A 27,487-nucleotide genomic window follows, 5' to 3' on the forward strand; every position below is an offset into this window, starting at 1 on the left:
GCAGTGCCCTCCTAGGCATCCTTGCCTATTGATCTTATGCCAAGAAAAAGCATTGTCCTGAAGTAAAGACAGTTCTACCCTGATACTATCAAGTTCAGATATTCAGGGTAAAGCTAATTTCTCTTCTTCAGTTGGATGTCACATTCCAGGCTAGCTGTCTAACCGTCTCATATCTCTCTTTTCTCTGGGAAGGGCTTGTTCCGTGGCTGTGAAGCAGCGTGTCGGTGAGGGTGAAAATAGTTTAGAGAACAACTGTTGTGAAACAGGCACCAGATATTACTGCAGAACCTAACCGAGCAGGAGATAATTACTGTGTACCATAGACATTACCTGCCTCATAATGTGTGACAGTTGGAAGAATTTGTGTTTGACTGCAGAGGAGACTTTGAAGGCTGGTTTTTTTCCCACAAGGCCCTATTATGAGTCTGTTCTTTATGGTGACTTTGGTGATTCATGAGCTATATGCCTGCACAGAGCTCTTTCAGGATGTTCTATAATTTATCAAATTTATTAGCAGGAGCCCTGCCCTGTGCATAGCATGCACAGTTAGATGCAGCTGCTGCACAACCTCTGGCTTGCTTCCGACTACCACAGAAATAGCATGTTCATGCACAGACCTCATTGTTACTTCTAGTATGTGTACTTTGTCACTTTTTTTCTCTTTAATTTGTATTTAACTTTAATTTACCTTTTGTTCATTTGCCTATGTAGGATGCATATCAATCCCATTCATATACCTTCTGGCCTTGGACATAAGGCTTTTGAAGGCCCCATTCTACAAGTGCCAGCATTTTGGTAGCAAATGGACATAATCTTTGCCTTTTGGGACTTGGGCAAGGCCATGCAGTAGATGCTTCTAAGCACAGCTGGGTATTTTTACAGAACAGTCTAAGTTTAATTGCTCTTCTAGGCAGTGAGCCATTTTGGGGAAACAAGTTCTTAGGACATCAAATTCTGAAGCTGTCATAGCTTCTGTCTTAATCCTACCATGTTTCACTAGTTGCTGGCACCTATCACACCCTGTCTTGAAGACATTCAAGTAAGATCCCTTTCGCTTGCTGAGAATCCCCAGGACTTTGTAGTTTTAACACTGGCATCAGGAAAATCATACAAGAACAGCCTGTATCTGCTAAAAGACCTGTTCTACCCAGGCCCAATTAGGACAGAAAGGGGAAAGGGATAAAGGGCCTCTGATGACACTGTCCCCCCGCTCCCATTCAAGCCTCTATATTTGTGGGTATTTAATTCTACCACTTTCCTTCATTTTCAATTCCAACAATACCATCATTGCTGGAATCACCAGTTTGGACCCTTTAGTCTCCTTTGGGTCTTCCTTAGGCTTAAGACTTGATTTCAGAGGGAGAAATTTGTGCAAATTATCTGCTGTGATCTGGCTCCCCTCTCCAGTCTCACGTGACTATTTTCCTTCCCCCAATTTGCCTAGCTTCTATGTCCTTTCATTAGCCTTTGCTCTTTCAGAACTGGGCATGTCAACAAGCTTTCTGAAGTCCCAGTCTACTCCCTACATGTTGTCCAGTGCAGCCTCCAGTATTGTGATGCCAAAAACAATATGTTCCATGCTTCAGCCTCATTTTCTTCTTGGCTTTTATTGAAGTACCATGACTATTTGTCTAACTATGGTTGTCTTTCTCAGGAGCAAATCTGTAACAGACAAGTTCTTAAGATATCACTTGCCTACCCATCACAACTCAGAATGCCCTTCAATGAAGCTTTCATACCAAACTCAAATTCTCCACAGCCTCCCACCCAAAGACTACCGCCTTTTCCTCCATTAGAAATGGAGCTTCTGTCCTTGCATGCTTCACAACCCCACAATCTAGCAGCTGCCTTTGATCTTGGGGCTGTTGCCCACTCCCTGTTATGCAGGACTCAATTGGATATATCAGGGGCAACAATATGAAGTTTCCTCCATTGCTTTTCCATGTGTTTTGCCACCTGATCATGAACCAGGCTTTTCTATAGTGAACAGGTTTTTCTGGTGGTACAAGCTCTTCACCTCAAAATCTAGAAACCATCACAGACCACTGAGGATGATTCTAGCCTTGAGACATGTATCATAGCATGGCTAGAGTAGAACCTTTGCTACATATTAGAAAGAAGCCATAAAACAGTTGATTGCCATCTGTCAACATGACAGTGCAATTCCTTTTTATGCCCATCATAATTTAATTGCAGCACTTCTTTCTCCCACCTCCACCCCCATGTTTTAATAGAATTTTTCCCCCCTACATTTCTCAGCCTTGAAACTGAGTGGTTGTTGTATGTTGACATAACCAACATTTCTGTACTGAGAAACTCTGGCTCACAGCTTAACTTCAGTAATCAATAGTGAGCCAACTTGCTTACAGAAAATGTACTTGTGTCTCCTAGAGCAGCAAAATGGGCATGGAAGCAGTAATGGCATTACTGGAAGCAACACCAGATACTCCAGCCTGTGTGGTGAGTCTCTCTGGGAACCAGTCAGTGCGCCTACCCCTAATGGAATGCGTGCAAGTGGTGAGTATTTCACAGAAATACAGAAGCCAAATATGTTCAGGATAGAATGCTGTGGCTTTGTTTTTATTTGGGGGGGGGGGCGAGAGAGACAGAAAAATAAATGGAGGAGATAGGGAAGTTGACAATTGACACTGGTGATGCTGACATCCTAATGCTCTCCAAATCTACAGGTAGTCCTTGACTTATGACCACAATAAGGACTGGAAGATTAATCGTTAAGCAATATGGTCATTAAGAGAAGTATCACATGTCTGCCCCCAGTTTTACAAACTTTTTTGCTGTGGTCATTAAGCAAATCACACAGTCATTAAGTGAATCACGTGGTTCCCCATTGACTTTGCTTGTTGGAAGCTGGCTGGGAAGGTCACAAATGGTGATCACTTGACCCCGGGATGCTGCAATCATCATAAATACATGCCAGTTGCCAAGGGCCTGAATTTTGACCACCTGACTGCAGGGATGCTGCCACAGACATAAGTGTGAGGACTGGTACCATCATAACTTTGAACAGTCGCTAAACGGTCGTAAATCAAGGACTACCTGTATACAGAACTCACAAAATTCCTAGCAGTGCTGATTGGAATTCTGGGAAATCAAATCTCTGTATATTTGAAAATCTCCAGGTTAGAGAAGGCAGTCTTAGCTACTTCGGACATATATGTGGCAATTCTGCAGATGTAGTTGGAATATGTATCTAAGATGCAATACCCAAAAGCTCAGCTTTCACTTGAGAAAAAGTTACAAAAAGAAAATTGAAAACAAATTGATTGCTTTTATTGGAAACATAGAAAAAAGGGACTAGGAGATAAAGAACTGATATCACAGATAACTGCTTCTCCCAAGCCCTAGCCTGTGGATCAGTAATACAGCATCCACAAGGTGGGAGCGAATGGGGAAAGACAGGCCTTGGAGTATGATCTGACGATAGCACTGAAGTCTAGGTCAAGGTTACTGATTCCTGTCCTATCTTTATCTCTTTATAAGATCAAATAATTAGTATAAAGAGATTTTTTGTGAACTCCAGTAATTTTTGTTTTGGTTTCTGCAAAATCAAATTAATTTAAAGAAATAACAAAACAATGTTTCTTAAAGTATGTATGAAAATATCTTGCAGGCCTGCCTTATTTGCATAACTTGTCACAGTCATTCAAATTGTGGTATTTGGGTGTAGTGTTTTAGAGATTTGAGTACAGAGTCATATCTTATGAATCATTCCTGATTTTGTTCCAGGAAGGAGGGTGCCTCTCTTTTTGGCCCAGTTTGGGCTTCCTTTAAAGTAGGGATGAAGAATTTGTGACCCTGAATTCCCAGCAGCTTATCCCAGCATGTCCAGTGGGGGAGAATTTGAGAGTTGTAATTCAGCCAAATCTGGAGGGTCTAAAGCAGTGTTTTTCAACCTTGGCAAATTTAAGATGTGTGGATTTCAACTCCCAGAATTCTTCAGCCAGGAATTCTGAAAGTTGAAGTGCACATATCGTAAACTTGCCAAGGTTGAAAAACACTGGTCTAAAGTTTCCCCATCCCTCATTTTAAAGGAAATAATTTTTTCCATGTGTTCCTGCCAATCCACAAACTATTTTTCTTGTTCTTTGTATGTTTTTCTGAAATGGTAATGTATTCTGAGTGGGCTTAACTTGGTGGTTCTTGAATTGGAACAAACAGATAATCAATCTCACTGTATACTTGATACAGTGGGGCAAAAAAGTATTTAGTCAGCCACCAATTGTGCAAGTTCTCCCACTTAAAAAGATGAGAGAGGCCTGCAATTTTCATCATAGGTATACCTCAACTATGAGAGACAAAATGGGGGAAAAAATCCAGAAAATCACATTGTCTGATTTTTAAAGAATTTATTTGCAAATCATGGTGGAAAATAAGTATTTGGTCAATATCAAAAGTTCATCTCAATACTTTGTTATATATCCTTTGTTGGCAATGACAGAGGTCAAACGTTTTCTGTAAGTCTTCACAAGGTTTTCACACACTGTTGCTGGTATTTTGGCCCATTCCTCCATGCAGATCTCCTCTAGAGCAGTGATGTTTTGGGGCTGTCGCTGGGCAACACGGACTTTCAACTCCTTCCAAAGGTTTTCCATGGGGTTGAGATCTGGAGACTGGCTAGGCCACTCCAGGACCTTGAAATGCTTCTTACGAAGCCACTCCTTTGTTGCCCGGGCGGTGTGTTTGGGATCATTGTCATGCTGAAAGACCCAGCCATGTTTCATCTTCAATGCCCTTGCTGATGGAAGGAGGTGTTCACTCAAAATCTCACGATACATGGCCCCATTCATTCTTTCCTTTACACGGATCAGTTGTCCTGGTCCCTTTGCAGAAAAACAGCCCCAAAGCATGATGTTTCCACCCCCATGCTTCACAGTAGGTATGGTGTTCTTTGGATGCAACTCAGCATTCTCTCTCCTCCAAACACGACAAGTTGAGTTTAGACCAAAACGTTCTACTTTGGTTTCATCTGACCATATGACATTCTTCCAATCCTCTTCTGGATCATCCAAATGCTCTCTAGCAAACTTCAGACGGGCCCAGACATGTACTGGCTTAAGCAGGGGGACACATCTGGCACTGCAGGATTTGAGTCCCTGGTGGCATAGTGTGTTACTGATGGTAGCCTTTGTTACTTTGGTCCCAGCTCTCTGCAGGTCATTCACTAGGTCCCCCTGTGTGGTTCTGGGATTTTTGCTCACCATTCTTGTGATCATTTTGACCCCACAGGGTGAGATCTTACATGGAGCCCCAGATCAAGGGAGATTATCAGTGGTCTTGTATGTCTTCCATTTTCTAATTATTGCTCCCACAGTTGATTTCTTCACACCAAGCTGCTTGCCTATTGCAGATTCAGTCTTCCCAGCCTGGTGCAGATCTACAATTTTGTTTCTGGTGTCCTTCAACAGCTCTTTGGTCTTGGCCATAATGGAGTTTGAAGTGTAACTGTTTGAGGTTGTGGACAGGTGTCTTTTATACTGATAACAAGGTCAAACAGGTGCCATTACTACAGGTAACAAGTGGAGGACAGAGGAGCCTCTTAAAGAAGTAGTTACAGGTCTGTGAGAGCCAGACATCTTGCTTGTTTGTAGGTGACCAAATACTTATTTTCCACCATGATTTGCAAATAAATTCTTTAAAAATCAGACAATGTGATTTTCTGGATTTTTTCCCCCATTTTGTCTCTCATAGTTGAGGTATACCTATGATGAAAATTACAGGCCTCTCTCATCTTTTTAAGTGGGAGAACTTGCACAATTGGTGGCTGACTAAATACTTTTTTGCCCCACTGTATTACCCAATTTCTTTTGTGACTTATGTCTGTAAGAACCTCCCTGTGATTCTTTATCTCTGTAGACCAAAGATGTCCAGAAGGCTATGGATGAGAAAAGGTTTGATGAATCTATCCAGCTCAGAGGCAGGTGAGAGCTATCTCTGAATCTGAGAGGAGATTGAATTTCTTTTATCTACTTGTAGAGGTTCTTCAATGTGAATGAAAAAAGAGAAGGCAAAACATCTTCAAGATGCTGCAGATCTTCACACTGTAGAAGCTCCCTGGTCTTCTCTGTTCATTAAAGCACTCTAACACCTAATGGTTAAAGTGCTGGACTAGGAACAGAGAAACCCAAACTCTGCATTAGGCACAAAAGCCAGCTGAGTGGCTTTGGACCAGTCACTTTCTCTCAGGGCTAGGAAGAAGGTAACAGCAAATCACTTCCAAAGATGTTACCAAGAAAACAAGTCCATGCAGTCACCAAGAGCCAAGACTGACTCAAAATCGCCCCCCAGTCATATAAATATTCAGCATCTCCCTTACACTCCCCACATTATCTACAGCTGGAGGAAATCTCTGTGCATGGATCTGTCCTGGACTGATGTTATTATTTCTGTATTCTCTTTTCTAGCTGAACCTGACTTGATAATAAATAGTGATATTTAAATAGTGATATTACCAATTAAATAGTGATATTGCTAAACATATTGAAATATTAGACATTTAATCTATTGACCAATATTCTTCTTTTTTTTTTAATTGGCTAGAAGAAATTTCACAGTTATACCAGAAAATTCAGTTTCCTTTCTACTTCAAACCTGTTTTGCTTTGGCTATGGGAGAAAAGTGCTCAGTCACTGGATTTCTCAATAGGCATATAATGTTATAGAAGGGATCCCTAAACATTTTAGGCAGAACAGGAGTTTTTAGAACATATTATGGGCGCTTTCACAAAAACCTATATGGTCTGGCCAGTCACAAAACATCCATTTGCCAATCCTAACCCTAACCGGCTTTCTAGCATTCCAGAATATTGTCTACCATCCCGGCATATATCTGTGTCTGCCTCCCGCCTCTCTGTACCCCCAGACAAACAAAAGCACTGGGTTGCAACCCCTTGTCTTTTTTATTTATTTTTAACACAGAAACGTTAAATATTCTTGGAAATATGGATTACACTTGACCTGCCACTTTGCTTTTGTTTCTATTTTTCAAGATAAAAATCTTTTAAAAAAGAAATAAGCTGAGGTCTAGAGCAGAGTGTACATCAAAGGAAGTGGTGTGTTGGCACATTGGTATTCATGGATGCCACACTGAAACTGGAAAGAAGTTACTCACGTAGTTGCACTATAGAATCCTCTTGTTCAGTGTTATGGCCAGAATATATTCTATATTGCTCTTCTCTTTCTCCTCCTGGATAGGCATACCCAGCCCACACTCCATAGCCTTGAACATGCTCAGTTCCAACTGACTATTTGGTGGAACCTTTCCCCTCTACTGTTTTTTTCCCTAAATAGTTTTTATATTTCTGAAAATAGTGGGCATTTCCAGAGTTTAATGACATAGTTTTCTTGTGTGAGGGTAGAATTATTTTAGCTATTTAAGGAGTGTCAGACACTAAACACTGGAAATTGAATGATTTGACATAGTATCGTCAGTCTTTCAAGTAAATCTTTGACGTCTAAGAAAAGAACTTCAAGCTGATGCTATTTCCTGTCTCCAATAAGAAATCTTTAAAGCAATTAAAACAGACTGAAAATTGAGATGATTATCAGCTAGACTATTTTAAAACATGATATAGCTTATTAAGGAAATGACACATTGCAAACTGAATAAAACAAATTAGTAATTGTTTCCGTATTCTTAAAATGATCTTGCTAGCCAGGGAGTCTGAGGAGAAATAATTAGAGCCTTTTTCCTGAGAATATGGATAATGTTTCTGTGTGTAAATATAGTCTTAAAAGATTAAGGATTTTCTTCAGCAATGTGGTGGAGAATTCAATCACGAAAAATGTGAAAAGTTTCCATTAGCCTGCACTTTTGATTTCTAAGGAAAAGCTGAAATGCATAGAAATTATTTTATTTATTTATTTATTTATTAAATTTTTCAACCGCCCATCTCCCCCCAATGGGGGAACTCTGGGCGATTCACAATAAACATTAGAACATAAAATATATAAACACATAAAACCTTAAATTAAATTAACATAACTAAAAAGAAGAAGGAGAGACCAAGGGGATGAAAACCTGAGGCTGAAGGACGAGGCCTCTATGGGGCTAGCCATCCCCATGGTTGAGGAATTCTTACCCTACCCCAGGCCAGATGGCAGAACCAAGTCTTCAAAGCCTTACGGAAGGCCAGGAGTGTGGGGGATAAACGCACCTCCGGGGGCAGGATGTTCCAAAGAACAGGGGCTACCGCAGAGAAGGCCCGCCTTCTGGACCCCACCAGTCGAAGTTCTTTCACTGAGGGGGTCTGAAGCATGCCCTCTCTGTGTGATCAGGTGGGACAGGTTGAATTCATAGGGGAGAGGCGGTCCCTTAGATAACCTGGTCCCATGCCATGTAGGGCTTTAAAGGTGATAACCAACACCTTGAATTGGACCTGGAAGCAAACTGGCACCCAATGCAGCTCGCGGAGCAGAGGTGTTATATGGGCCCTCCTTGGGGCACCAACAGTAGCCCGCACGGCTGCATTCTGGACCAGCTATAGCTTCCGGATACTCTTCAAGGGTAGCCCCACGTAGAGCACATTGCAGTAGTCTATCTGGGAGACAACAAGGGCGTGAGTGACTGTTCGAAGGGCATCCCGATCCAGGAAAGGGCATAACTGATGCACAACCCAAAGTTGTGCAAAGGCCCTCCTTGCCACGGCTGATGCCTGCTCTTCAAGCAGGAGCCGTGAGTCTAGGAGGACCCCCAGATTACGTACTGGGTCTGTCTGGGGCAGTGCCACCCCATCCAGCACCAAAGATGACAAAATCCCAGATACAGAGGAGCCATTAACCCACAGCCACTCCGTCTTACCAGGGTTCAGTCGAAGCCTGTTGCTCCCCATCCAGACCCTTACAGCCTCCAGACACCGCGAAAGGGTGGCCACAGCATCACTTACTTCACCAGGGATGGAGATGTATAGCTGCGTATCATCAGCATACTGATGATACATCACCCCATGATGACAGATGATCTCGCCCAGTGGTTTCGTGTAGATGTTGAAAAGGAGCGGAGAGAGAACCGAACCCTGCGGCACCCCACAAAGGAGGGGCCGAGGATGGGACCTCTCGCTCCCTATCACCACCAATTGGGATCGGCCCTGGAGAAAGGAGGTGAACCAGCACAAGACCGTGCCACCCACCCCCAGTTCCCTGAGCCGTCCCAACAAGATACCGTGGTCGACAGTATCGAAAGCCGCTGAGAGATCGAGGAGAGCAAGGATGGTCGCACTTCCACCATCCTGTTCCCACCGGAGGTCATCCATAAGTGTGACCAATGCCATTTCCATTCCATATCCGGGCCTGAAACCTGACTGGAAGGGATCCAGATAATCTGTTTCCTCCAGGACCCTTTGGAGCTGTGATGCCACCTTTCTCAACCACCTTCCCCAAAAAGGGGAGGTGGGAGACTGGATGAAAATTGTCCAGCACAGTAGGATCCAGGGAGGGTTTCTTGAGGAGGGGGTGCACCAATACCTCCTTAAAAGCAGCTGGAAACACTCCCTCCTGCAAGGATGTAGTAACCATTGCCTGGATCCAACCACATGTCACCTCGCGAGCTGCTTTCACCAGCCAAGAGGGGCATGGGTCAAGATGGCAAGTGGTGGCCTTCACAGTCCCCAGGATCCTGTCCACGTACACATACAGTATACACACACACATATCCCACATAACACAAATAGGGTGCAGCTTACATCATGACATCATGATAAATATTTCATGATTTTTATATGGACTCCTTTGCACACCACATACATACCACTGCTGTTCATCAGATGTTATCATCTACCATAATTTAAAAGCATTCCTGAGTCTGAATGTAAGGGGATAAAAAGAGATACTTTCTCACTGTTTGGATTTGGACAGCTGCTTGGTGGTCTTCTGAAACCTGGTACCTTTTAGATGTCTTCGGATCATGTATTTCAGAATTTCCAGCTAGTGTGACCAAATAGCCATGGGTTGGTAAAGGGTAGATTATGAGATACAACAACTGAAAGAGGCACTTTGCCAGCAGTATCTGATTGGAAACCAAACTTGGGGAATACACAGCAATGGCAAAGTTAAAAGTGTATATCCAGAACAGAAGTTTGATTAAATTTAAGCAAGAATGGCCCCCTATATATCATGTATCACACAATAGGGCAAACTCAGACACCATGAGTACAGTTTTAAAGGGGAAAGAATTGATAAAAGGACAGTAATTAGAACAATTTCAGTACAGTGGTACCTCGGGTCACGAACGCTTCTGTTCACGACCAGTTCGGGTCACGAACAGCACCGTTCGCAAAGTTTTGCTTCCGTTCGCGAACGCCGGATCGGGTGACGAACAGGATCCGTGGCCATTTTCCCTGCTGTGACACATGTTCATGGCTTCCCTCCAAGCAATAACCACCTCCCCACACGCCTTCCTGTCCTCCACGCCAGAAGTCGTGTCAAGCAAGGTTAGCGTTCTCTCTCTTCGTACTGTACTTTGTGTCATATTTTTGTGGTTTTAAAAAAAAAATACATATGGTTCAGAACAGATTAACCGTAATGACATTGAACCTTATGGGAAAATTTGATTCGGGTCGCAACCAAAATCGGTTGGCGACCAAATTCGTAGGGGTCAGAACGGATTAACCGCATTTACATTGAACCTTATGGGAAAATTTGATTCGGGTTGCGACCAATTCGGGTCGCGACTAGAGTCGCGGAACGAATTAAGTTCATGAACCGAGGTACCACTGTATTTATAAATATTTTGATGCAATAATCAGTCAGGTACAGTGGGAGACAATTTAGAACTATGTAGTTTCTTGATGTTTTCACTGATTTTTCTCTTTTTTTAATTTTATTTTTATTTTTCAATTTTTTTCCTTTTCTTTCCCTTTACATGATTATGCATCTGTTTTTGGAACAATGACAGATAGTAGTGATATCAATATTAATATGTTTAGGGCTTTATAGTGATATTTAGTTATTTTTGAAGATGATACAGTGGACCTAGTTCTATAAATTTAATTAATTCATTAATGAAATAATGAATCTTAAATTGTATAGTTGTAAACCCTATTTATTTATTGATGTTTTATTCTCTATCCACTGTGTCTCTTTCTTTTTATGTAGCTATTGATTCTGTTCTTTACATATTTTAACAAATAAATTAGTAATTTAAAAAGAAAAAAAAAGATACAAGACCTAAATGGTAACAAGTACAATTGTAAAATTATATTACAGAAGCTTTGAAAACAACTGGAACATTTATAAGCTACTTGCGCACCAGAAACCAGCTCAGAAAAAGGTGAGGAAAGAAGAGACAGTGAATTATCTGAGTGCTTGTGTTTGGAGATAAGAGGAATGGTGGTAATGCTCCACAATCATGTATAAATGGTATATGTGTTACTGACACTTAGGTATGCCTAAATGTAGATAGAAATGCAACATTTATGTTCTGTGTATAGACCCAAAATTGATGGTGACTGAAGCTTTGCATTGTTTTTATTTATTTCAGAAAATGTTTAATTTGTGTGGAAAAAGGTTAAAATAACTGCTTTGTGAATTAAAGGCACTGATTGGAACAGCCTTGGTAGTACTCTCCTCTAGTTAATATTTAGGCAGAGAACTGACAACTGCAACTATAATGACCTTTTTATCATTTTTAAAGGATTTTGTAGGAAAAGGGGAGAAGAAGGTATACCTGAGACAACCTTGCTTGTTCTAAATCCTGCTTCAATCCTGAAAAGACTCGGAGGGGTGTTGAGAAAGATAACCAGTTTTTATTTAAGACTCCTCACGCACCCACTTTCCCCTTAATGTAATCCCTCTTAAAAGTTCATCCACAGCTTTAACGTCTTCAAATTCTGCATGGCTTGCTAATTGTCTTTTCCTTTCCACCAGAGCAATTTCAGTATTGCCATTCTGAATGTAGGAGCCCCAGCAGCAGGCATGAATGCAGCAGTCCGATCAGCTGTTCGTGTTGGGATTTGCCAGGGTCACACAATGTATGTGGTGAATGATGGCTTTGAAGGCTTGAGCAAAGGGCAGGTAAGTCTTGTTCTGATTAGATGAAAGGCTGCCCCTTCTCCTGGATCTCTTCTTTATGTTACATTAGAACAACTAAACATCAATATTCCTTTGGAACTTTATGAATTTTTTATGCGTCATTTAGAGTTTTAAAATTTCAGATTGAAGGGGATTCAAGTATTGGTACTAATAATTCTCATGCAATAAAATATTGATGTGCCACTGGTTTGAATGGCAGAAAAACTGGTGTGTTAGTTGATTTATTTGAGGTTGATGGAACAAATCACAACAGGCCTAATTATTTCCTCTTGCAGATCAGAGAGCTGGGTTGGCATGATGTTGCAGGCTGGTTGGGCCGTGGAGGATCCATGTTGGGGACCAAACGGTTAGTGGTTTCAAAGCCAATAAGAACTTAGAAGAAACTATAGATTGAGCACAAAAAGAATTTGGGGTCTAGTTGAAACTCTTCATAAAGGTAGAGAATATGTAGATGATCTAGTCCACCCTTGACCTATAACAAGATATATGACCTTTTCCTACCTCCATGAAAGCCATAAATAATCTATTGCTATTTATTTTATTTTTGAACTATTCTTGTAATTAAGAAACTTATCTTGCATCTGCCTTTCTGCTGCAGAATTTAATTATTTCAGTAGTTTGTTTTTCATGCGCTGTCTTGTGGAGAAAAATCCCAGTCCATCAATTACTTCCATAAATCTGTGCTTAGCAGCTGGGAAGCATCTCAAAACATAGCTTTTCCATTTGCATATTCTTACTGTTTTGTTCTTCAGTTGTAATGATCACTACCTTGCAACAGCAGTTTTAAGTTTTGTTTTGTCTTATTTTTCAACTGTCTGAAATAGATGGCCTTGGAGTATGTGAAAATATTTTTAGACAACCTTTATATGCTGTGTTATATGTAGGGTCCTTTCTTATTCATGTCTCTCTGTCTCCCTGCTATTTATATATAACAAACAACTACAGTGGATTCTCTTTATCCACTAACAAGTCTTCCTTGTTACACTTAGAAGGAATCTCCAACTTCTTGTGTTCTTTAGTCATTGTCTGTTTCTTGTCCCTTTCAGAACAAATTTAACCCATAAATATTGATATTCTAGTTATGAAATGTCAAATGTTAAAGCTGCCAAATCTTCCAGAAGAGTTAACTGAAATTCTAGAAATGATGGATTCTCTTACCCAGCAAGACTTGGATCTAGAACAAAAGCTTCAGGTTTGAACTGTAATCCACCAGTTCTGATAGGCATAATATACCAATCATATTGTCTGCAGAAGGAGTTTGTTTTGACTGATAAGTGTAAAACACAAACACCTGCTGTAGGCTCAAGTTTGGGCTGTTTCACCCATTAAGAATCCCTGTGGAATCCAGTCATCCCTCACCTGTACCTAGCGGGCAGTTCACAGTCAGAACTATGCTACTGATCTTGCGTTATCACAAAAGTGACCCAAGGACTGTCCTATGCTCTGCATAATGTGTCAAGGGCTACATTCCAAAAGTATGCAGGACAGGACCCCAAAGGGACCTTATGTAGGGTAGTGTTTTTAAGGGATAAAAGGATGTTTTAAACTTCTGCAAGGTTTAATACACCAATTAATCCCCTTATTCACCCCCAAAGCTAGTTGGATTTTTTGACCCTGATCACTGTGGGGAATGGGGGGTGCAGAAAAGGGATCCTAGAAGACTATTTGTGGCTCATTGGGCAGACTTTCTGCACTCCTGCCTTAGCAGATCATCCACTTTATGCTGTTGCTTTATCTACAGTATTTGCAGAAATGTATATTGCTGAATTAACAATGTATACAGGTAGTCCCCAGTTTAAGAACAAGTTCTGTCCCCAAGGTCTGTCCTTAAGTCAAATCTGTATGTAAGCCAGAACAGTTTTATTGTATAATACTGTATAAGTAGTATTGTGTAATTAACTCAAACCATTGTGTATTTAACTCAAATCATTGTGTATTTAACTCAAATTTTGCTACAGTAGGCTCCATTCTTAACTATGGGTCGTCCGTAAACCAGGCGTTCTTAACTCGGGGACTACCTGTATTGCAGAAATACAACAAGAAGTGTGCATGTTATATTTTTCTCCCTTTCTATACAGACTTTGCTTAATTTGTACAATGCCATCTTAAGCAACAGTAATAAGAAATGTCTGGAGTAACCGTCCTCACTGGGTGGATTGATGATCCTGCACAGAGGGATGAGAGTTAGTCACTCTCTTGTATGAACTAGCTGGCTACATTTCTCTTTCCTTAAGCTCTTGTTTATTTGAACATTTGAGTTTCTTTCAAACTTTGTAACTATACCTGGAGTATCCATTACACTTGCTATCTGAGCTGAAGTAGGAGCAAGTGGGTTTCCTAAACATATTTTCTCTTACAGTATCCACTGTGGGTCATGCAGCCATTCATTCCATAGGAAACAATATACAGAGTACATTGTGACAAAGTGGCTTGCACATGCAATCTTGTGAAAGTCTACCACTACTCCCTTAGCAGAGAACATGATGTTTCAAAGGCTAGCCATTGGTGCATATGATATATTTGATCTGTACTATTATCTAGAGACTGCTTGTAAACCAGTAGAAGCTCTGTTTCCCTCATAGATTAAACACCTCTTTTTTCCTCATGGTGTGGAAACAGTCATACGTCTATCAAACAAGGTTATAAATAAAAGAGACAGCTACTGGGAGAGAACTTTGTTTAAAACTTGTGTTTGTTCTTGTTTTGCCAGAACTCTTCCAAAGACATGCATGGAAAAGATTGCTGAAAATGTTCGGAAATTTAACATCCAGGCCCTACTGGTCATTGGAGGCTTTGAGGTGTGGAGAAACTAGTTGAGCCATTTCAGTATTAAATGAAGACTGTCTCTTTCCACCCCACCCCATCCACTTTTCTGAAAGGCTTTTCTGAACAGACATGTTTGCAGTGTTAGTACAGTGTATTGATAAACGCAAGCCTGGAATTAAATGAACATTGATGAGAACATTATTCTACAATCCCTCTTTTGTCTACAGCTGTATGGTAGAGTATGTACTTTTTCATGCACAGCAGCTGAGCTACACTCATTGGTTTCCAGGAAAGGCTAGAATTCTGCCAGTCAATATAGACTAGTGTTTCTCAGCCTGGGCAGCTTGAAGATGTGTGGATCTTCAAGTTGCCAAGGTTGAGAAACACTGGTATAGACAGTAGATAGATGTAGATTGCTGAGTCAGCTGCCAATATACCCATTCACACTTCATATGCACCACTTCTCATATGCACTTATACACACATCAGTCATACTTTTTCCTCCCTTTTTCTTCCAGCAGATACTGGGCAGGATTACTTAGAAGAAAGGGTAAGGAATGGGCCTTCCTTTTACCTCCCAGTGACCTTTTGTGGATTGCTAATGGCAATGGGGTTCTACCACCAGATACCTGCCAACAGAGTGATTAATGGCAACAGAAAACAAGCAGTGGATTTCCTGATAACTAGATGAAGACAGTAGAAGACAGTACACTCAGTACACAATATAGGCAGTATTGAGATAAATAATTCTGTGGTCTTGATGGTATAAGGCAACTTCTTATGTTTTATACAGTCTTCATACTAGTCTGCATCTCTCTCTCTTTTTTTTTTTTTGTATCATGCTTTTTGTTGTAATACTGTAATCCTACTTGTACAACTACAACTGTAATCCTAGCAGAGTATCAAATTTACCTCTGCATAGTACAAGCCCAGAGTTCAAAACAGGTTCATTCAAAGTCAGTTGTCTTTCCCCTACAGTCCTTGCACTCCAGTGCTTAGGTTCACTGTTGTGGCTTATACTTACAATTTGTTCTCCCTTTTGCAGGCATATGAAGGAGTGTTACAGTTGGTGGAGGCCCGTGGGCAGTATGATGAACTTTGTATCATCATGTGTGTGATACCAGCTACCATCAGTAACAATGTTCCTGGCACTGATTTCAGCCTAGGATCTGATACAGCTGTCAATGCTGCCATGGAGGTGAGCTGGAGATATTGCAACTTTAGGTTCCAGGGAATTAGGGTAGATTGGCAGAGGAGTTGTGCAAACTTCCTTACATCAGTGCATTCCTTTTCCATAAGTTGGGAATTTGGAGAAAAAAAGGAGGAACATGGAGTAATACTGAGAACATAAAGTATCATAAATCTGAGCTGTAGATATCCTATCCAGGCATCATTTGATTATGAGTTTTCCACAGATACTGCATATTTTCAGGCATTTTCCTAAAAGTGTATGAGCTAGTTATACTATTCTCAGGAAACCCAGTTCTCTGCCAGCCTCCTGCACAATTCAAGGTATAATTATTTGGGGTATTCCCACTCACAGATGTTTCATCTCCCTGTCTTTGGATAATCAACTGTTTACTAATTGTAATAGCTAGCATTTATTAATAATTTCTAGTTGATCTCCAGAAAAAAGGCAAAACAGCAATAAACAAAACAGCCAGTGCAAATAACAGGAACTTAAAAAAAAAACTTGAAGTAGTAAAAGTGTTATAAAATGCCTGACTGGCATGTTTCTGTAATTCCTATTTAAAGCCAATTAAATTAAGGACTATTGTCCTATTTTATGACAGTGAATAATGTAGGTTAGTTATTTATTATGAAAGGAAAGTACTTCTGTTATATGTCTTTCTGCAATTAATTTCATTCAGTAATCCCAACTGTATTATGAGAAAAGGAAAAAGATTAAACTAATGAAATTCTTTTTTTCCAACCACTTTATCATTTTTTAAAAATTTTGAACAGCAATGATCAAGAAACTGGATTCTTAATTATGAGTGGCCTAATGGCTATCTGGGAGACTTTTAAGTGTCCTTGACTCACAGCCACTGTCTCTTCCAGTGATGGGGGGAGGAAACAGTGGATTCAAGAGCAGAGGAAGTTAAGTGTTTCTTTCTCCTAATAAGTATTGGCTGGGTGCCTGTGAGAGAACCAGGTACCTTAAGAAAACAAATTGCACACACTGGGCCAAAGAATTCAGGCCCAATGTCCAAAAGGCCTGGGAGAACTGAAACTAGTAAGATAAGCTGGCAAGAAAGATTTCTTTAGTTATACAATGGATTCTTCAGTGCTGCTCACTCAGTTTTTTATAACGTTATATCTGCTCTGATTTTCTCTGTCTTTTTCTCTGCTCAAACTCTTTGCAGAATACTGGGTGCTAGGCTTTGATCTTCAAAGCTCTGCCTCATGTAATTTATGGCAGTTAACCTATTCTTTCAAATCCTTGCTTTGTTGCTTTTATTAAAATAGCAACCTTTCTTTTCTTGATTATCCTAGTGTTGAGTTTATATTCTAGTACTGCACACCACAAAACTACTTGGGTCTGATAACTTGGTAAACAGGAGAAAACTCGTGCTATTCATTTAAAATCTTATTCCTGATAAAGAGGAATTTCCTTTTCTGCCTCCTCCAAATTCCAGAGGTATGAGGCACCTCTCCATTCAAGAACAAGTAGTGGAATTAAAACTACCTGCCCAGCTAGGATTCTTTCATCTCTGGAAATAGCCATACCCAGATACCCTGGAACTTAGGTAGAGGAGGTATGAGGGTAGGTTGCTCTCAAGGAGGTGTTTGATAGTCTGGCATGCATGTTGATGATAGCCACCCCTGCCCCTCTGAAACACCAGCAGGGTGGGGCCATCTGGATCTCAGGGGGAACCTCATTCCAGAGGGCAGGCACTACTGTAGAGAAGGCACACTTCCTGGGTACCCATAGTTGGCATTTATAATTTTGATTGCTGTTATATGTATGTATGCTAACTTCATTTTGTAATGAAATGACCAAAACAGTATATATATTTTCAAATGTTTATATAGAAGCACTCTGGTAGTAGCTATTTTTATTAAATAATTTCTAACAAGAAGCCTTTTTGCTGTCATTGACTTCAGACTCTAAGTTTTCATTGAATTATACACCATAACCCAAGATTTCTTTATCTACCATAGATTCATCTAATTGTTTAACATAGATTTATCTAATTGTTTAACAGATTTAAACACATGTGAAGTCAATAATTTTTGCCTCTATATACAGTCAGGTCCAGAAATATTGGGACATCGACACAATTCTAACATCTTTGGCTCTATACACCACCACAATGGATTTGGAATGAAACAAACACAATGTGCCTTAACTGCAGACTGTCAGCTTTAATTTGAGGCTATGTACATCCAACTCAGGTGAACGGTGTAGGAATTACAACAGTTTGCATATGTGCCTCCCACTTGGTAAGGGACCAAAAGTAATGGGACAGAATAATAATCATACATCAAACTTTCCCTTTTTAATACTTGGTTGCAAATCCATTGCAGTCAATCACAGCCTGAAGTCTGGAACGCATAGACATCACCAGACGCTGGGTTTCATCCCTGGTGATGCTCTGCCAGGCCTCTACTGCAACTGTCTTCAGTTCCTGCTTGTTCTTGGGGCATTTTCTCTTCAGTTTTGTCTTCAGCAAGTGAAATGCATGCTCAATGGGATTCAGGTCAGGTGACTGACTTGGCCATTGCATAACATTCCACTTCTGTCCCTTCAAAAACTCTTTGGTTGCTTTTGCAGTATGCTTTGGGTCATTGTCCATTTGTACTGTGAAGCGCCGTCCAATGAGAGCTGCAGCATTTGGCTGAATGTGAGCAGATAATATTGCCCGAAACACTGCAGAATTCATCCTGCTGCTTTTGTCAGCAGTCACATCATCAATAAATACAAGAGAACCAGTTCCATTGGCAGCCATACATGCCCACGCCATAACACTACCATCACCATGCTTCACTGATGAGGTGGTATGCTTAGGATCATGAGCAGTTCCTTTCCTTCTCCATACTCTTCTCTTCCCATCACTCTGGTACAAGTTGATCTTGGTCTCATCTGTCCATAGGATGTTGTTCCAGAACTGTGAAGGCTTTTTTAGATGTCGTTTTGCAAACTCTAATCTGGCCTTCCTGTTTTTGAGGCTCACCAATGGTTTACATCTTGTGGTGAACCCTCTGTATTCACTCTGGTGAAGTCTTCTTTTGATTGTTGACTTGGACACACATACACCTACCTCCTGGAGAGTGTTCTTGATCTGGCCAACTGTTGTGAAGGGTGTTTTCTTCACCAGGGAACGAATTCTTCGGTCATCCACCACAGTTGTTTTCCGTTGTCTCCCGGGTCTTTTGGTGTTGCTGAGCTCACCGGTGCGTTCCTTCTTTTTGAGAATGTTCCAAACAGTTGTTTTGGCCACGCCTAATGTTCTTGCTATCTCTCTGATGGGTTTGTTTTGTTTCTTCAGCCTAATGATGGCTTGCTTCACTGATAGTGACAGCTCTTTGGATCTCATCTTGAGAGTTGACAGCAACCGATTCCACATGCAAATAGCACACTTGAAATGAACTCTGGGCCTTTTATCTGCACATTGTAATTGGGGTACTGAGGGGATATCATACACCTGGCCATGGAACAGCTGAGAAGCCAATTGTCCCATTACTTTTGGTCCCTTACCAAGTGGGAGGCACGTATGCAAACTGTTGTAATTCCTACACCGTTCACCTGAGTTGGATGTACATACCCTCAAATTAAAGCTGACAGTCTGCAGTTAAGGCACATTGTGTTTGTTTCATTCCAAATCCATTGTGGTGGTGTATAGAGCCAAAGATGTTAGAATTGTGTCGATGTCCCAATATTTCTGGACCTGACTGTATATCACTCTACAATTATTTCAACTCCCATTTGGTTACTCATTCTGCCTCTTTGAAGAGATTATCTCGGAGCACTTCACTACATTTAATGTATTCACCATTCCAAATAAGTTGGTTTCTGCAAAATTTTCCGGTGTACTTCATATCTAAATGGTCTTCAAAGGAGATACTTTCTATGATTTTTGCCCATTTTCTACTTACACTAAATGTGGTGATCTTTAAGAATTGGAAGCATAACTGGTGATGTCAAAATGTGATTTCCTCCCACGTTTGCTGGGGGTAGTGATGATAACCAACGTCATCTATCTCAGTTTCTGCTGAGTTTTTGTGCTGTGATCCAAGCCAGGATTGCTCTCCTTAAGCAATTGTGTATCAGTGCAGTTGCATGACTTGGCAGCTTATAATCACAGCCACTGTTTAATGCCTTCCAATATCTGGACATGTAATTTTTCCCCTTCATTTCTTGCCATTTTAGAGCTGTGACCGCATCAAACAGTCTGCCTCAGGCACCAAACGGCGTGTCTTCATTGTGGAGACTATGGGGGGTTATTGTGGCTACTTGTCAACAGTAACTGGAATTGCAGTGGGAGCAGATGCTGCTTACATCTATGAAGACCCTTTCACCATTCATGACTTAAAGGTGTGCTGGTAAAGAAACTGTGCTTAGCTGAAAATGCATGGAAATGTTGTTTCTGTATATTGTGTAGATAACATTATGTGCTAATATAGAATATCATATGGCAGGCTGGGCTGCCCATGAACTATATATGCCCCTCCCTCCCCCCCTCCTTCCCTGCCTCCCTCCCTCCCCATTTTGTGACTCCCACTATACAATTCTTGACCCTCAGCTGTACATGTTTGGCAGTATAGTGTATTTTCCCAATATAGGAAAACTGGTGATACAGATATTGTGCAAGACTTAATGTACCTGTTTTGCACCTATTTAAACCACTCTCACTGCTAAAAAAAAAAAAAAAGGAAAAAGGGGTAAAAAAAATCTCAACTCTCCCCAATCTGGTGATATCCCTGTGTCACCACCATGCCTTCAGTGGATCTTGGAGATTGAAAAGTTGGGGGGAAAAATAATTCTGTAATTAATAATACAGTGCAGCCCCCAACTGCAAAATATTACCAACTATACTGTATGAATTGTATGTATTTAGATATATGTACACTGAATCCAGATCATAGCACCAGTCTCCTTTCATGACATGGATGCCATCTGTACACTGCTGATTGCATTCTGTGAGAAGGAAAAAAAACAGATTTCTTAAATTCCTTTTCTAGTTCATTAATACTCCTCCCTGAACTGACCATCAAAGTTAAACGGTTGTGTCTACCCCTAGTTGACACATACATGAACATATTAATCTAGTGCCAACATAGCAAATGAAAAAGCTTGCACTCACCCCCATTAAAATTTATTATTAAAAATCATGGAATTTATATTATTTAAGTCTATGAGGTATCTTATATTCCAGATGACAGTTATATAGGGGTGTAACCATATTGTTTTTGTGATAAATGTGTGATTAGAGATAATAAGTGTATAGAAAAACAAGATATGATCCAATGGTCAGTGCTTTTCCCACTTTGATTATTTCATCATTTGTTCTGAACTTGCGCCATGTAAGCCTGGGACTGAAAACACTGGATCTAAATGTATTTATTTAGGAATTCCATAGTTGTCATAGTAGCTGATGTTCTTAGTGATACATGAGAGGTGATGCTCCTGGGTTCTCAGAACAAAGGTACAAACAGGATCTGAGTTTCTTAAATTTCTCACTTTAACCTTTCTGGCTGATCTGGACTTGTCAGATAGTTTTTGCACTGATAACTATTCATTGTATCCAATGTGGACAAAGCATTTATTATTTTTTTAATCTAATCTGGTTCTGTGTAGCTCAGAAATGTCATTTCCTCCTTCTTTTGTCTAAATAACTGCTTTTACTATTATCAGCAAAAATTGGTCCAATAAAAATATTGTATTTTTTATCTTGCCAGGCGAATGTTGAACATTTGACTGACAAAATGAAAACAGACATTCAGAGAGGTCTGGTACTCCGGTAAGTCATAGAAATATTTTAACAAGGACATGTTATAATTGTAAAAGAACATGCATATCCCTATTGCAACATGACACTGAAAGAGTGTGAACTTTGAACCTTTTTTAACGTGTTGTAAGTCAGGAGTTCTTTGAAGGAACTGAGTGCAGTGTAGCTGAATGGTGATTCAACAGAAAAGAAGTCATTGCAACCTCTGAAATATTGAAGGGAAATTAATAATTTTCAAATCTGTGAGATTGACTTTGATCTGTGGGTGTCTAATGGGCTGTAGAGAAAAAGAGAGTTGAAGATTTCTCAAGTGTATATGGTCTTTTTATGTAGTTCAACTTTTTAACTAAATTAATGTGGGTATTTATATTTTCAACTGTTTTTGGGTTTTATTTTAATTGTGAGCCACCCAGAGTCACCCTCTGGGGGAGATGGGCAGCATATAAATTTAATAAATAAATAAAGTGCAAAGCCAGGTAGTTTGCTTACTTCATAATCAATGTTCAGTGTTTGTTTTACTATCACTTAAATTATACTGTACGATGTACGTTACAGGTAGACCTTGCTTACCAATTGCCTCATTCAGTGACTGTTCAAAGTTACAACGGTGCTGAAAAAATAACTTTGTGACCAATGCCTGCATTTATGACCTTTGCAGCGTCTCTCAGTCACGTGATTGCCATTACAGTCAGTAGACGTCCTATGCCTGACCTGTTTTTTCTCCCCCCCCCTTTATAGAGCAGAGAGATTGGAAAGGAAGGGATGACAAGAGAGTAAGCAGGCATACAATGGGGAATACACATAAAAAGGAATGTGGTGGTGCAGAGCCACAAGCGTGCTCGGCAAACAGCCAGTGTATTTCCCATTGTGTGCCTGCTTACTCTCTTGCATCCCTTCCTCTCCAATAAATGTAAATGCGAACATTAATTCCTTTCTTGCTAATTATTCTAGCACCAGGGTGAGCATTCCAAAGGGCAGGGGAGTGGCGAAAAAGGAAAGCTGAAGTAAAATCGTAAGCACAGTGGCGGTCATGTGATTTTCCACTTAGCGACTGCTTCACTTAACAACAGAGTGCTGGTCCCAATTGTGATTGCTGAATGAGGACTACCTGTAATCACTCCTATCCTGATACCCTGAAAATGTGTTGGATTAAAATTCCTATCATATGCATGGTAGAGGTGGTTCTATTTACAGACCAGTATAGCTAAAGAACATCAAATTGGAGGAGGCCATTAATCAGTTCCTCCTCAGTTCCCTGTACATGCATGATGGGGTAAAAATTTAGTAATGATCAATTTTCATATTTTTGGTTTGTAAATGGTTCTTTCCAAAGCCTTTGCCTTGTCTTCCCTCACATTCGCACATATCCGAGCATTAAAAACATTGCAATATAATACATGTTAAATGTGTATCCTGAAAAAACAGTAAAAATGCAGCATACAGCAATTAATAAAAAATACAAAACAAGCAATGAAATAAGTTTCTTGTCTTCAGAAAGTTAAGAATGACTAATGCTGTTTCATGTTCCATGGATTCAGCACTATTACCAAACCAGTCAAAAAGCCCTGCATTTTCTTTTTGTTTTGGGAAGGGGGAACCCTGTGCAAGGGATCTTTCTTATGAATTAAAAAGGCAGAAAGATTCATGTGGAGAGAGCCAAACATACCCTAAACTCAGCCACAGAGAACTTTAGTATTCAGTAGTAACATCTTTAATTATTTTCCAGACAATTTTTTTCTGTGTTGCCTTTTCTTCAGAAGATATAGTCATGCTTGCTTACAGATATTTGTGTAATAAAATATTACGCAATACTTTTTTCTTTCTGGTTTTTTCTTTTTTTTTTTTAGCAATGAGAAGTGCCATGAACATTACACCACTGAGTTCCTGTATAACCTATACTCCTCAGAGGGAAAAGGAATATTTGATTGCAGGATCAATGTTTTAGGCCATCTCCAACAGGTATGTAAAGATGAAGGCCACAAGACTGCATCAGCACTTTGAGGAGGCATAGGCTAGCTGATTAAAACTTGTAGTGGAGGGAATAATGACATGATAAAAAGTTTTGCTTATGTGCCGTTCCAGTGAAAAATGAATCTGAGAGGAATACCCTGCTAATTATGTGATGAGGTTTAAAATACAATATAAACCATAATTATCAAACACCTCTCACTCCATCCACCACCATCAAGTGGAACCATCCACTCAAGAAGGAAGAGAACCACTGAAAAACAGTAACCCCCATCCCAGGCCTTCATAGGCAGTCCAAAAGGACACCATGATTAATGGTACCGAAAGCTGCTGTGAGATTGAGCAGGACCAGGAGAGTCATACTCCCCTCATCCCAGTCCCACCAGAATTTATCAACAATTAGTGTCTGTTGTCATCAAGAAAATGCCTATTTGGTAGCAGCTTCCTTAATTGAGGGCTCAATAATTTTCCATCTTACACCTGTCTACACCTTGCTGCTTTTAACCATTTCTCACTTTTGCAGAACATACCTGCAAAATGACTTCTGAGTTGAATGGTCCCAGCCAACTATACATCAGCCAGCTTCTCTTACAACAGGATTGGCATGGCTAGTCTTTTGGCTCTACTTTCAATTTTATATCTCTAGGGAGGTGCTCCAACCCCCTTTGACCGCAACTATGGCACCAAGCTGGGTGTGAAAGCTGTTCTGTGGATGTCAGAGAAGTTGAAGGAAGTTTACCGCAAGGGTATGTCATAATTATTATTTCTATGATAGAAAGTTGTTGACACTGCTGCATCCTGTAACGAGAAGATGCTCAGTAGATGTTGGCAGAAGGAGGTGAAACCACTGTATTAAGCAATGCTCCCAACTGCCTGCTTCTCAGTTTTTGTTTCTAATTAGAGGAGTAACAGGGTACTAAAGGAGAACGATCGAATGGTTAGTTGTAGGGGATATGTTGCTATTATATTATGAGGCAACTACTCTGAGACTGCTCTGTCTCTCAGTCTTCCACTTGCTAAGAGAGACTTTCGGCAGCAGCCTGCCCACTTTCTTCCACTTAAGGGAAAGAGGAACGTAATCAAATCTTGATCTCTACTACTTACCATTTTCTTTAATGAAGTGGTCTTGAACTACATCCAAATCTTTGCCATATAAACTGTGCATAGTAGCAAGTATTGTTTTTCATTTTTTAACTCCTTGCTGCTCTATTAGTCCCTTCTGCTACATCAGAGAGTATGCCCTATCCCAACAGGCAATTTGCAGGCAAATTCCCTGCAGTTACTTCAGAATTTACAGTTCCCTGCTTTGTCCATGCTGCCTATCTCTGTCCATCACTTCTATATTGTATAGTGCTAATCTCCTTGAAAATTATTTTGTGGAAGGACTTGCTTTCAAACAAGGCTATTGATTAATTATTCCTATCAGAATGATTATCAGGAAGCTAGTTTTTCAGCATTTGTCTATATTCAGTGGGTAAATTATATAATCATTTTCCTTGGAATTTCTCAGTACAATGGTTTAGGAAGCATTCGGTCATTTGTAGTTGTTGCAATATCCAGAATAACATATCCAGATAGCCTCATGTAATACCAAAGCATTTGTGTGATGAGATAATTTTCTGGCATTACAAGTAAAGACACTCTGTTTCTGTAGGCCGTGTATTTGCCAATTCTGCAGAATCTGCTTGTGTCATTGGCCTACGGAGGAAGACTGTATCCTTTAGTCCAGTGACAGAGCTCAAAAAAGTCACCGATTTTGAGTAAGTGTCTTGGTGGTAGAGTATCACCCAAGTTCTAAGGAAGGCATGCAACACTGATATGCTGGAAATTATGGCATACAGAATGATGTCAGACACTCTGTTCATGCATTGGTCAATCATCTGGATTTCCTTTCTGTCTGCTGATGTAGACATTACATTTAATCATCCCTTTTGGAGACCCTCTCATAAGCTTACTACATATATTGAATCCAAAAGTGAGCTGTGGTGCTTCTTGACTATTACATATCTACTTTTCTCTTGAGAGGTAGGGAGTGCACAGATCTCCCTGGAAGCGGTGCCCCAAGATTTAAATATCCTGGGAATGTCTGTAAGAGAGACATGGCATGCATATATTCAGAGCTGCTTTGTTGTTACATCACATATGCCAGACTGGCATTCATCCAGAGTTTGGGTTTTTTTCTGTAGGCACAGGCTTCCTAAGGAGCAGTGGTGGCTGAACCTACGTCTTATGCTGAAGATGCTGGCCCACTACCAGATCAGTCTGACTGAATATGTGTCTGGGAAGATGGAGCATGTCACCCGGCGCACACTCAGCATCGAGAAGGGATTCTAGCTACAGTCTTCTCTTAGCTTTGTCTCTGATCAATTCTCTATAGTTCTCTCCCTCTCTGGCCTGATCATGTCTTTTGAGTGCAAAACTGATGCCACTGTGAGTCTGCAAGAGTGTGGCCAGAGGACAGCCTGCCTGTTGTTGCAGAATTACTCCATGCCCCCAACAGGATCTTACATTCTTCCCTGCCCATTGAAGAGCGTCAACAGGGTTCACCAATTCCTTCTCAAGCCTCTTTGCTGCCCCATGAAGTAGAGGGCGAGTGCAGGCTAATGCCAGACAGAATGTATTCCTATTTCACAGGGTTTTTTAAAAAAATCCTACACTATGTAGAAGAATTGTGTACTGACTGCCCCATGGACAATGTGCTAGTTTTAGATTCTTATTGGCCTGGTGCCATGAAGAATGCAAGTTTTCAGAAAGGGGCTTCCTATAATTTGGAGAAACAGTTTCCCAAAATGTCACATTGGGAAAATGCTCTAAAACTGCAGAAAATTCTCTAAAACAGCCAAGAATTCCTGTTGCCATCACTATTGACACGCAGCAAAGGTCCCACTTGGCAGAAGTATCTTACTTGTAATGTAGCAGCCAACAGTAGGAAAGATCTTCTCTCTGCCAATCCCTCCTTCACTTGAGGTAGTTCATGCCAACAAGGAAAGGGCAGTGTGTCTGAGTACTCAATGGGAGTTGCTGGTATGTCGTCACTTTCCTTGGAATCCCCTTCATTCTATCTGGCCGGTGTGTTTAATTCAATATCCCTGGCTGGTGCTGTGATGGTGGCACAGCTCTTGACTGTTGCATCTATACTCTTCTGATGCATTTCTGTGAATTCAGTGCCCTATATTGCCTGTTTGTCTGTGGCATTGCTTTCTGTCCTGTAGAGAGATTAAAAAATCCACTGAACCAACCCTGTATATGCTAAAATTGTGTTTTTGATTTGATTCTTGCCTCTGATCTGCAAGAAGTGATATGTTAACGAGTTCCAGCCCCATGCATTCCAGATTGTCCACTGAGAATATCCTTGCTAAGTAGTGTTGCATAAAAGACAGAAGGCAGGATAGTGTTTAATTATAAGTTTTCATACTAAGAAATCTGAGGCAAGAGATATTAGAACTTAAGATGCTGCCTCTGTGCAAAATTCAATTATTTGATTTTTTTTTTAATTGGAAATTGTCTGCAGTTTTCCATTATCTTAAGAATTGGTCTTTTCCATTACCTGCAATCTAAGCCTTCAGGCTGAAAATGCAAGAGATGCACATGCTGTGACCTGTGCTATTATGAAAATGGCATGTAAGGGATTCTAACGCATCACCTCCTGCATCTCAAATCACCCTTAACCCAATAAGAGAGGTGCTAATCCCCATGACATTCCTGATAGTTAACTGGAATACTTTCTGTTTCATGGAGAATTAAGAAATTATAAGA

At 40.4% G+C, this 27,487-nt stretch overlaps 1 protein-coding gene across 2 annotated transcripts in view; it reads left to right on the top strand.

Annotated features, from left to right (window-relative positions):
- PFKL (phosphofructokinase, liver type) overlaps nucleotides 1–26,969 on the top strand; it is a 51,265-nt gene extending 24,296 nt beyond the window's left edge. For both annotated transcript variants that reach the window (XM_088131770.1, XM_088131771.1), the window contains 13 exons: nucleotides 2,392–2,517; nucleotides 5,875–5,939; nucleotides 11,220–11,283; nucleotides 11,880–12,026; nucleotides 12,320–12,390; nucleotides 14,755–14,842; nucleotides 15,856–16,008; nucleotides 20,185–20,349; nucleotides 21,714–21,775; nucleotides 23,611–23,722; nucleotides 24,378–24,477; nucleotides 25,386–25,491; nucleotides 25,918–26,969. In XM_088131770.1, the coding sequence (XP_087987896.1) occupies nucleotides 2,392–2,517; nucleotides 5,875–5,939; nucleotides 11,220–11,283; nucleotides 11,880–12,026; nucleotides 12,320–12,390; nucleotides 14,755–14,842; nucleotides 15,856–16,008; nucleotides 20,185–20,349; nucleotides 21,714–21,775; nucleotides 23,611–23,722; nucleotides 24,378–24,477; nucleotides 25,386–25,491; nucleotides 25,918–26,065 (1,407 nt within the window). In that variant the 3' untranslated portion in view covers nucleotides 26,066–26,969. The remainder of the gene's footprint in view (nucleotides 1–2,391; nucleotides 2,518–5,874; nucleotides 5,940–11,219; nucleotides 11,284–11,879; nucleotides 12,027–12,319; nucleotides 12,391–14,754; nucleotides 14,843–15,855; nucleotides 16,009–20,184; nucleotides 20,350–21,713; nucleotides 21,776–23,610; nucleotides 23,723–24,377; nucleotides 24,478–25,385; nucleotides 25,492–25,917) is intronic.
- Nucleotides 26,970–27,487: the final 518 nt, after the last annotated feature.

Source organism: Python bivittatus, unplaced genomic scaffold, assembly GCF_059951505.1.
Source record: "Python bivittatus isolate LINGU-HERP-01145 unplaced genomic scaffold, Pbiv_v1 ctg000980_np1212, whole genome shotgun sequence".
Classification (NCBI taxonomy): domain Eukaryota; kingdom Metazoa; phylum Chordata; class Lepidosauria; order Squamata; family Pythonidae; genus Python; species Python bivittatus.